Source organism: Lontra canadensis, unplaced genomic scaffold (genome assembly GCF_010015895.1).
Source record: "Lontra canadensis isolate GAN:19392208 unplaced genomic scaffold, GSC_riverotter_1.0 scaffold74, whole genome shotgun sequence".
Lineage (NCBI taxonomy): Eukaryota > Metazoa > Chordata > Mammalia > Carnivora > Mustelidae > Lontra > Lontra canadensis.
Window position 1 is genome coordinate 4479018 of NW_022631068.1, and position 12658 is coordinate 4491675.

Sequence of the window (12658 nt, forward strand, 5' to 3'; positions counted from 1 at the left end):
TTTCTTTGGGCCTCATCTATAGAATGAAATCATTTTAACCCCTTCTGGTTTGAAGATATTACGATTTTTTTTAATTGCAAAAGCACTGTTGTTGAGCCATCTTTTCATAATACTTTTTGATATAAATACTGTAAGAAATTGTTAAGAAGTGAAAGTAAGTTAAAAGCATCTTTTCCAGTAGATTTCCAAGACTCTACTGAAAAGGCACAAATATTTGTAACTAGAAGATTATTCACTGAGAAATTAAGTAATTCTGAATATTTCTACATGTATGGAATGCATCTTAGTGGATTCATAGACATACACAGTCACTTCTGCATCTAGTTTTTTATTTTAATGGTATTATTGACATGTTAAATATATTTGTTACACATTTTCAGACAAAATACATGCCCATGGAAAATAGATAATGTTTCAGTTATTTTGTGTTTTACTTACTGCTCTTACTGAAGATGTTAAATCTGCCAAAATCAGAAAACAGCTTATTAATAATTTGGGACTGTTTTTCCTTAGCAGTTTCTCTAAAATGTTTTCATTTAAGTTAATCAATGTGTAATTAGTTTTGCTTGGCATTTATGACTTCTCAAAAACATATTGCAATGTAAAATATTATACCTATCAATTTTTAATTCCTTAGAACACTTTCATGGTTTAATTTCTGTAATTAACAATATTAAATAATCTAGAGCTTTCATATTTTTAAGTGATGTGGGATACTTTCCTTTATTATACTGTGGCTACAGATTTAGAAAATTTACTATCATATATTTAAGTAGCATTTGATAATTTATATATTGCTTTCAAACATGTTGTGTCATTGTCACTGTACAATATGCCTATAACTAGGCAGGGCAAGTGTTTATCTCATTTTGCACATGTAGATATTTGAGACCAGTAGGTTAATTGACCTTCCCTAAAACAGGCAGCTAAAATAAAAACAAATGTGAGGGGTTTTACTCCTAGTTTGGTGCCCTTAAGCCTATGCCACTGCACTTGAAACACCATTATGTTAGGATAGAATGAATAATTAGAGTGGGATGCATTAGTTATATTTTAATTGACATTATTTTTCATATTTAGTCATATGATTTTTGTGGGCCATGATAGAATATGTTCATAAAATTATTTAAATCTAATTCTTTTTTAAATGTATGAAATAACTTGTTTTCCTAAGTTTTATTAACATTGTTTTTGTTTGCTTTTATCTGTATTAGGTAGACAAACTTTATACAACCCTAGCTTCTATATCATATTATGTAGTGCATAGTAGAGATTTATTTTTCAAAAAGGTGCTTATAATTAAAAATGCGTTTCTTCCTTCCTTCTCTTTCTCAACCCCCCTTCTTGACTTCTTTCCTCTATTCCTTTCTTATTATTGTTTGAATTCACAAACCTCCTGTGGAGGCCATATGGTTTCTCAGATTTAATTTAACTTTGGGTTGCATTTAATCGTGTTATCACGCACTCATAATTTCTATTTGTAATCCATTGAAGAAATTCACAATTAAGTGCCTTCACTATGCTTTTGATTATTATCTACAGTTAAATTGATTCACTTTTTTTTCTCCTTTTTTTTTTTCAGAAAAAGGAATCAAATTCCTTCAACATTTTATAAAATAATGTTAGTTTATTCTGTCATCATTTTTACTTTCCTTTGATTATATTTTAGTTTATTACCTAATTTTGAGCTAGGTGTAATAAGTAATTAATATATAATTAAAAGTATTTTTAAAAATATAGCTTTAGAAGCAGATTGGCCTATGTTTGCATGTTAGCTTTGCAAATTATCCACTTTATGATCCTGACCTGTACCCTTCTCTCTCTCTCTGAAACTCTCTCATGTTCCTCATTTGCAAAATGAGCATTAAGACACACACACACACACACACATATGTATGCATGTGTATATAAATTATGTGTGTGTGTATATAGTGTTACAAAAGAACACATACTTTAATTGGAATGTGTAATATATATCCTTCTGTATTAAACTTTCTTTATTCAGCAACTTTCCTTAGAGATGATTCCTTATTAACATTGGCTCATATGTCCAATGTAAGAATGTCCATAAGTTTTAATTTTTAATACTAGAAACAATTCATTTAAAAATATAAAATACTTAAATTTGTTTTTAATATATGTAAGAGTACAATAATAAGATAAATTCCTAGCAGTAGACTTCCTGAGTCAAAAAAGATTATTTATACATTAGATGGTATTAGTGCTGCCAGCCTGTCTTTCCGTAAACAGTGTGTGACTGTTGATATTCCCAGTCACCATTAGCAAATACTATAGTATCAAACTTCTAAATTCCACACTGACTTTTTATTTTTAATTTTGAAATTTTGCAGATCCTTTATTTCAGTGAAAGTTTCTAGGAACTTAGCACTTACGATTGTGTTACATATTTTTCCATTTTTATTTTATGCCATATATTTCAAACTAATGGACTGTAAGCATATATGCTACCTATTATAGTATTTTCTTGCTGTTATGGTTAACACATTATATTTGTAACTTAAGAATATGTTTTAGTTTTGTTTGCAATGACATGTAGTTTCCATCTTAAAATCCTTAACTTTTTTTTGTTAAAGTAGCTATGTTAAAATGTGGTGACTCAACTCAGACGGAGCACAGATTCTCTCCAGATGAAAGCATCCGGGCCTTGTCCTTCTTTGAGGGGCACAAGATAGGAGACACAGAGTAGTAAACTTTTGACAACTTTATTGCTTCAGTGAAAATCAAGCTGTTTAGATTTTCTCTCTTTTGGAGTCAGTTCTAGTAAATTATGTTTTCAAAATATAATGGAATGAAGCACTCCACTCATAACAGTAAACAATACAGGAGATAAAATGCATATGAACAAACTTAAATAATGTGCAGGGCTAATATGAAAAAAACTTTTAAATCTGAAGAACATGATAGTTAATTTAAACAAACTGAAATCCTGTGTTCTTGAGTAGGAAAACTGAAATTGTCCATTTTCCCTAAATTAACTTAGAATTTTTAGCTCAATCCCCATAAAAATACTAAGATTTTTTTAAAAAACCTAGACAAGTTTATTCTCTTGTTCTTATGAAAAAAATAAATATACAAAATTTTCCAGAAACACTATGAAAACAATTTTGTAGTGAGGGTGGCTCAGAGAGTGGACCAGCCTTACTAAGTACTAAAACATTCTGTAAAGCTTCTGTAATTAGTATAGTTACTGGCACATGATTATATAAACTAATGGGAGCAGAATAGAAATCCAAAATATATACATAATTTTTACTTAATGCTCCAGGTCCCATTCAGGTTGCTGTAACAAAAATACCATGAACTTATTAGTGGCTTGTAACAACAGAAATTTCTCACAGTTACAGAGGCTGGGAAGTCCAAGATCATGGCACTGGCTAATTCTGGTGAAGGCCTGCTTTGTGTTCATAAAATGCCTTCTTCCTCCAGAGAGGAATCTGTCCTGGGGCCTCTTTTATAAGGGTACTAATTGCATTCATGAGGGCTTTGCCCTTATGACCTAATTACCTCCCAAAGACCCTCGTTTCTAATACCATCACTTTTGGTTAGGATTTCAACATATAAATTTTGGAAGGACACAGATATTCAGCAGATCTTAACAGTCACATATCAAATTAGTAAGGGAAACAGACTGTTTAATAGCATGTTGGAACAGTTGGTTAGCCATCTGAACAGAAGTAAGGTTGAAACCATATCTCTTAATATAAACTATGATAAAAACAGTGTATTAATGAAACCATAAATATACCAGAAGGAAATGTATGAGGATGAAACAGGGAAGATGGGGAGGGTCAGTCTAATTATGAAAATCCAGGAGGAAGCCATAAAAGACATGATTGATGAGTTTTACTGTAAGTAAAGAATTTCTACATAACAAAAGTCACTGTAAGCTGACTCAAAAGACAAAAATATATGCTGAGAGTGGGGCACCTGGGTGACTCCGTCAATTAACTGTCTGCCTTCGGCTTAGGTCATGATCCTGGGGTCCTGGGATTGAGCCCCGTATCAGACTCCATGCTAAACATAGAGTCTGCTTCTCCCTCTCCCTCTGCCTCTCCTTCTATTCATGCTCTCTTTCTCTCTCAGGATAAATATATTTTAAAAAATCTTTAAAAATATAATCTCTCATAGCTACTAAAACAAGAGTTCCTTAAAAAAATATATGCTGAGAGAAACATTCCAGGTTTTATTATGGAGGTTTAATTTCCTTAACTTACAAAGAATTGTTGTTTGACAAGATTTGTTAAGAAAATTTTGATTAGAAATTTGATAAGAAAAAACTTAACTGGAAAAATAGAGGAGGGGTATATAAGTAGATAGTTTCTAAACAAAGAACTACATATGACTTTACAACGTAAGGAATGATGCTAAATCTCATGATAATGGAAATACATGTTTTAACTAGACCAACATATTATTATTTTGTACTTGCAAGATTGGCAAATAGCCAAAAATGTGATTGTATGTTCCATAGGCTAGTCTCATCTATAAGGACATCAGCACTTAAACATTGCTGGTTAGATTGGCCCAAGGAAGAGAATTTATTTGATTATATCTGCCATGATTACAAATATGTATATTCTCTCTGATAGATTTACTCATGTGTGAATGCAGTTGGGTATAAGATTATTTATACCTTTGATTATCCTAGTAAAATTTCAGAAACTACCTAAATGTCCATCAGTAGAGAACTAGGTCCGTAGATTATGGTGCAGTCATAATATGGAATCCTATACGACTGTATGAGAGAAAGAAGTTCTGTAAATTGATACAGAAAGATCTCTACATTGTTAAATACGAAAAGCAGTACGGAGCAAGGGCAAAAGGGGAAAGAAAAAAAATGTGTTGCATTACATTTGCATAGAAAGTCTCTTGAAGGATAACTAAGAAATACAGTTTTTATGTCTAAACTATTTGACTATATTACCTAGCTGAAGAATAAAATAATTCTTGAACAGTGTAATAAATTCTTAATTCTCGTTCTGTTTTTCTTACGGTAACTTCCCATTACTCAGAATAAAATCCAAAAGTTCTGTGTGATATGGTCCCTTCTTAATCTCTGACTTCACCTCCACCTTTTCTCACCCAGCTTAGCCACATTGGTCTAGCTTTGCCTGGTATTTCATGCCTTGCCTTTGATATCCTCCGTGGCCAGAAGACACTTCTCCAGATCTCCACATAGTATGCTCCTTTATTGCCTTCAGTTCTGTGCTCACATGTGGGGAAACATATTCACAGACCTATTTAAAATTCTGAAAAGATGGTTCCCTTTTCCCTGCTCTAATCTCTACTCTGGTGCTTGAATTTCTTTATAACACTACCACCTGACATTATTTTATATTTGTTCATTCATTGGTCTTCTCCACAAGAGAATCTCCCCTTCCTTAAGACAGGGGCTTGTCTTGTTTGTGGCCGTATCCCATTACTGTGATCAATGCCTGCTCTTAACTGTACTAATATTTACAGAATACTGAAATCATTTCATATTTTGGGATAAGCACATAGGATTTAGACCATCAATAATGAAAGGCTTAAGGCCCTACAGTTTTCAGTAATTTCACATAGTACTATACCTCTGAGTACTTTGCCTAATGTGTGTCCTCAGCAATTTGTTTTTGGTTTTTTTGGTTTTTTTTTAAGATTTTATTTATTTATTTGACAGAGAGAGATCGCAAGTAGACAGAGAGGCAGGCAGAGAGAGAGAGGAGGAAGCAGGCTCCCTGCCAAGCAGAGAACCCGATACGGGACTCAATACCAGGACCCTGAGATCATGACCTGAGCCAAAGACAGAAGCTTAACCCACTGAGCCACCAAGGCGCCCTGTTTTTGTTTTTGCAGGTTTTACTATACAGTCCTGAAAATAACATGCAATTCCTAATTTAGAAATAATTGCTTTTTACCTGTTTCCAGTATCATCATTTTTTTAAAAAAAAGATTTTATTTATTTATTTGACAGAGATCACAAGTAGGCAGAGAGGCAGGCAGAGAGAGAGGGGGGAAGCAGGCTCCCCACTGAGCAGAGAGCCCCATGTGGGGCTTGATCCCAGGACCCTGAGATCATGACCTGGGCTGAAGGCAGAGGCTTAACCCACTGAGCCACCCAGGTGCCCCTCCGGTATCATCTTAAACTTTGATTTTTATTACATTCACTAATGATAATGAGTATCATTTTTATTTTTTTTTTTTTACTTATTAAAGATTTTATTTATTTGAGAGAGAGAGAGAAAGAGATAGAGAGAGCACAAGCGGGGAGGAGAGGGAGAAGCAGGCTTCCCACTGAGCAGGGAGCCCAATTTGGGGCTCAGTCCCAGGACCCTGGGATCATGACCTGAGCCGAAGGCAGACAGACACTTAACTGACTGAGCCACCCAGGAGCCCCGAGGATCATTTTTAAAACTTATATTGAAGTTCTGAATTCTAGAAGCCAATGTATTTTTAATATATCTGTATTATTTAAATGAGTTGAATATTTAATTTTGGATCTGGAGGGGATATGACAATATTCTACATCTAGGATTCCTTTATAAGCATTTGTTAATTGTATTGGATCAGGTTTTTATCCTGCTTAAGTTAATTCCTGCCTTTCAAACTTGAGAAAGTTTATTTCAGCTAAAATTTAGAACTACTAAACCTAAATTAGAGCATGCATACATACAGTAGGGAAATTATAAACAGAATACGTCCTTATGAAATCTATACACATCACATATTTCATATAAAACATTTCTTAATTTACATTGTTGCATCTGATTGGTAGCAGAATATAGCCAGATATGCTATTGAGAATGTAAAACAACCAAGGTGCCCGGTTGGCTTAATCAGTAGAGCACAAGACTCTTAATCTTGGGGTCATGAGTTCAAGCCCATGTTAGGCACAGAACTTATATACCCCCCCCAAAAAGGAATTTAAAACAACCCATTTTAATCATATCTTCAGTTTTGTTTTTTTTTTTAATAGAAATTACTACTATCATTGATTTTAAATTTTGTCATCTGTTCCTTCCCGGTAATGTCATATATATAAATAGAACTTAAAATACTAGACCTTCTCAACAACATCTGTTTTTTTATTACACCAGGTGGTTTTGGATGTTGGTTGTGGAACTGGAATTCTCTCTATGTTTGCAGCTAAAGCTGGGGCAAAGAAAGTTCTTGGAGTTGATCAGTCTGAAATACTTTACCAGGCAATGGATATCATAAGGTAGATGTATTTTAAGGCTTGATTTAAGATTATTTTTAAATATGGTGATTAATCCTCTTGTCTTTACTAGCTATCTGAAGCAGACTCAAGACGTGTCTTTTAGTAAAAATTCATTCCAGAATAATAAGATTTTAGGTTAGATTGAACTAGGCGTGTTTGAGGTATGAACAGTTGTTTCACAGTTCTCACTGATGACAATTATTTTTATACAATTTCTTACCTTTCCAATTATGGGTATAAATATGCTAATTATAATAATACAAAATTAGAAATCGTTGACATATAAGATAATATTGTTAGAGGACTCAACAAAACAATATTCGTTTCATATTCAGCAAATAGCAATCAGACTAAAGACTAAGGGTTATAATTTTTCTTTTTTGCACCACTAACATTTGTGCCTCCTTCAAATTAAAATAAGTGAATTCCGAAATGATTACAAACAAAGCAGAGTAGATTTAGATTATTTCCTAAAACTTAATTTTATTCTCTAGAATTTCTCCTCTCTTTGAGGAGTTAGGTTAATTGATCAAGGATTGACTTTACAATTGGCTTATGTCATAGTAAGAAGGACTTTATTTGAACTATGGCTTAGAGAACTAGATTTCTTCAGCTGTGTTCTTAACAAAGCACCTTATACTTGGAACTTAGGAGTATTTTTCAGAGTAAATAACTAATAGGAGCTTCTCAGCAATTCTCTCCCCCGTGGCTCCCCCCTGCTTTATTGGCATAAAATTGACATATAACATTGTATAAGTTGAAGATATACAATGTATTGCTTCCATACCTTTGTGTATGCTACAGTTAACATTACCTAACACCTCCATTGCATCATGTTACCACCATTTCTTTTTGTGTTGAAAACATTTAAGATTTACTCTCTTAGGAACTTTCAAGTGTATAAACTTTTAAGTGTTTAAATACAATATCATTAACTATAATTACCTGAATACATTACATCCCCAACAGCAGTTCTTCAATGGTCCTCCCATCGATACTTCATGTTCTGTTCTTAAAATTGATTAATATTAATTCTTCCATATTAGTATTAAATTTGAATATAATTATGTAAGATGTTTAAACTTGTAGATGTTATTGTATCATGTAGAGTTTAGTGTTGTGGTTCAGAGTGCAAGGGTTGAGTCAGGATTGGTTTGAATCCTCACTCCTGCTTACCAGCTATTTGAACTTAAATTATATCTAACCTCTTCGTCACCTGCTGTTTCACTGTCAAAATTAAAATAATAATGAATACCTCATGATTATGAGCAAGGTAAGTTATAAGTAAGATATGCATATAACTCTTTGGCATATTGCTTGGCCCATAATAGGTACTCAAAAGTCAGCTACTATTATTAACAAGTACCAAATTGATGTTAATGAAAAATAACATTGGTCTTGGTTAGATTTTTCATAGTTCTGGGTTTGTGCTTATTCTTTTCATACTGGAGAAAATGGCATATATGTTGCATGTATATAGGCAACTCTAATCTAGTGAAGTTTTTCCTAGTTCTTAGGATGCCAGTAAGGACATCATTATCATTTTGGGGTTTCCGTAAAGAACACCCTCACTTGCTTGTGCATTGCCGTCCAAACAAATATGAGAACCAGTGTTCTCAAGAAGAGATTGTTTTAGAACAATTATCAAAAATACATTGTTGGTAGGAAGATTATGGTAAGATATTTCTACTTGAAGCTCTAATCTTATAAAAGACCATGTGCATTTACATGTTAATTTTCACTTTTGTTTTCTACAAAGTGCTCTCATTTTAATTCCTTTATGGAAGAAAAGGAAAAGGATGGTGATAACAGTCCTTTTATTTTATATTATTTTTGTTTCACATAGAATGCCTAGTGACTTTTTAGAAATATCTTTATACAATGATTATATTCACATTCATTGTATATAAAATGTAGTGCTGCAGTGTATGGAAATTTTGCATAAGGGCATTTATTGAAATTGACATAGCACTCGGTTTTAGGTACTTCATTTTAATAATAAAAATTGCTAACCTTAATTTAGTACTCTCTGTTGAATCTCATTTGAGGTAGATATAATATGATTAGTATAGTATATGATTATCCTTATTATAGAGATGAAGAAATGGTGGCAGAGATTGAGTAAGTCTCCTTATTTGTGGTGGAGCCAGGATTAGATCCCGGGCAGCCTGACTCCCTCATCCTCACAGCTGATTTACTGGGCTGTATCTCTGTTTAACTACTTACAGGGCTTGTGTTAGTTGTACGCAATAATTTGCTTAGAATTTGAAAATCAGCCCTTTTTGCTTTATATAAATTTTGTTTGGCTAAACCAACATTACACTGTTTCTGAAGAGATTATGACTTTTGCCTATTTTATTTTGTGAAAAAGATAGTTACATCCATAGTGTCTATAAGCATCTCTCCCTTGTCTTCCATTTGAACATTTGAAATGTATACTGTTGGGTAAAAGAACTTCTATTTTTCTATTTGTGAATGTCTCCCTAAAAAAGTATGCGGGAGACAGTTTACTGTTAATACTCCCACAGTTTCCTGGCTAATTGTTCTACCAGATGAGGAGGCAGTCTAGCATATTTCTCTCAGCATCTGGAAACACATGACTTGATTTCTGGTTTTGGCTTTTTGATTAATTAGCTACATAGTAATGATCAAATTACTTCTTTAATCTCCGGTTTCTTCCTTTATAAAGTGAGGTTGATGGTGGTTACATTGTTATAAGGATTGAATCCATTCATGGTGGTTTACAAAATGGCTGACATGTAACTGCTTACTAAATTTTAGCAGTAAATGTAATATTATTAATTAGTGGTAGTAGAGGTATGTTTAGCTTGGCATCAGTGCCTCAAGTAATATTTTATATTTTGTTGGTTATGTTTCTAAAATATCATTTATTGTACTATCCCCCCAAAATATGATGACTCTCTTTTCTGCCTTTTTTTTTTTTTTCCCAATTGCTCACAGTCTCTACTCTCTTAAACCATTAAACTTCAAGTTTTGGCCAGTTTCGTTCTGTATTCACTCTCTTCCCTTAAAATCTACTCCCAACTTCTCTCCCCCCCCCCAAGATTATTTCCTCCTCCTCTTTCTCATTCTTTTTCTCCTTCTTCTGTAGAGAGAGAGCTCCTGCATCCATGGGGTGGGTGGGAGAGACAGAGGGATAGTGAGAAAGATTCTCAAGCAGACTGCATGCTGAGCATAGAGCCTGAAATGGGGCTGGATTTCATGACCTGAGCCAAGCCAAGAGTCAGACGCTCAACTGACAGAGCCACCCAGGTGCCCCCTCTCAACTTCTCTTATAATTTTCTATTATTGTATATTGGAGCTTTCCAGAATCATCAAAGTGAGTGAAAACAACTCTTCCAGTTGGCATGTTCTGAGTCTTTGCTCTTCTGAGGCTGTTACATCAGCGATCTGTACACAGTAGAATTTCTGTAGAACTCTGTAAGCGATACCTGTAAAAAAGCACTTCAAGGGGCGCCTGGGTGGCTCAGTGGGTTGAAGCCTCTGCCTTCGGCTCGGGTCATGATCACAGGGGATTGAGCCCTGCATCGGGCTCTCTGCTCAGCGGGGAGCCTGCTTCCCTCTCTCTCTCTGCCTGCCTCTCTGCCTGCTTGTGATCTGTGATCTCTGTCAAATAGATAGATGGAGTCTTTGAAAAAAAAAAACAAAACTCTTTAAATTCTAAGAGGGATACTTTTAAAATGCATTTTTCATTATTTTTAAACATATTTAGTGTACAGTCCTTGAATTACATTCAGAATGTGATAAAATAATTTGTATCCCTTTGTTTAAAAAAGAGATCTAATATTTCTAAAGAAATGTGTTTAGAATGAAATAAATAGTGATTTTAATGTAAACTGACATGTATGTTAGGGGTTATAATGTATATTACACATAAATGTATATTTGGGCTTAAGATGAAGGTCAGGCTTGCAGTTTTGAGGTTGCAGACATGATATAAAGTAGAATATAGGTTTTCAAAGATGTTGTATTAGCAGGGCCAAATAGAACTCCAAGTGAAATATGGAAGGATGAAAAATTGTTTCTTATTCATGCTTTCGTACTTTGAACTCCACAGTGAATGATCATTTTAGAAACATGAACTTACCTAAGGACAGCAAAGCTATGGAATTGCCAGACAATTGTATACTGTGTTCACTCTCAGGAAGCAGGGGTAGCATCTGGTAAAATTTTTGCTGTAATTCAGGCTGCCTTTGGCTTCTCATTGACTCAGCCATGGAATAGCTCATTATTCAGAGTTCTGCATGTTGTTGCACAGGAGCTTCCAGGAGGAGGTTGATCCATCATACAGCCACGGTGCAATGCTTTCAGTGTCACCATGACATTAAAGATGCAATCTTTTATATTGCCTGTATCTAGAATACTGTTAGAAATGAAACATTAAGAAAAGCCTAGAGAATATTTGATCTGTTGTCATGTTTATTTAGGTGTCCTCTGGATTCTAGGACAGGAGCTATATTTTCTTAATCATTTTATTCTGAACACCTACCAAAGTATCTGATTCATGGCAGATGCTTGGTAAAGTTCTTTGAGAAGAGTTAACATAATGATTTTAAAGATAGTGGTGACCCCTATATCAGGTTTGGAACAAGATCACAAAATATACCTGGATAAATTCTTGAAGTAAGGATGTTCCTTCACATTTTGTTCCTAATTTAATGGAAATAACACAGAAAAGTGAGTTAAAGCTGCAGAGAATTTTGAACTGCTAATGAAGTTAAAATGGCAAAAAACATATTTGCTGCTCAAAAACCGTAGAATTCTAATGAAGGTAATGAAGGTGATCAAGACACAGTACAAGAAAACTAAATTCATTTCTTCTCCCACCCCACCAAATTCTTAATTTCCTGTCCGCTCAGTGATCCTGTTTTGAAGGTCTCATGACTGCCCTCTAGTCTAGTGGTTCACTGGGAAAACTCCTTACGTTCAATATAGAGTTGTGTTCACAGTTAAGATTTATATACATAGCAAAAGACATAGTTCAGGGACAGCAAGAAAAAGATACCCTTCAGTAAAGAGGTCATGTTGAGGCTCCCAAGTAATCCTTTTTTCGCGAGAGTCATGCAAAATGTACATTTCTCTCTAGCTGCAAACCTCAGAGGCACATGTAAGATGTCTCTTCTTAAGGAAGTTTGCTTGAGTCTTAGAGTCCATAGTTCTCAAAGAGAGCTGGTCATATAGGCGCCTGCTCTGTGACCGCCCCCCACCCACCATGGTGTAAATGCATGTCAGACCCCAGGTACGCATCAGGAATATTCACGTTTGCTTTAAACATGCTGTCAGGCTGGTTTATCTTGGTCCATGGCTTGGGGCATATAGAAGAGCATCATTACCCTCCAACTATGTGAGTGTTCAGGAGTTTTGTAGAGTCTGGTCAAGAATTATTGCCATAGTTACAGAGATAAGACCTGAGAGAAT

The 12658-nt window shown here is 34.3% G+C and overlaps 1 protein-coding gene across 3 annotated transcripts in view; it reads left to right on the plus strand.

Annotated features, from left to right (window-relative positions):
* The window catches only part of PRMT3 (protein arginine methyltransferase 3), a 128359-nt gene that overhangs the window by 18323 nt on the left and 97378 nt on the right, over positions 1 to 12658 (plus strand). For all 3 annotated transcript variants that reach the window (XM_032881206.1, XM_032881207.1, XM_032881205.1), the window contains one exon: positions 7098 to 7219. In XM_032881206.1, the coding sequence (XP_032737097.1) occupies positions 7098 to 7219 (122 nt within the window). The remainder of the gene's footprint in view (positions 1 to 7097; positions 7220 to 12658) is intronic.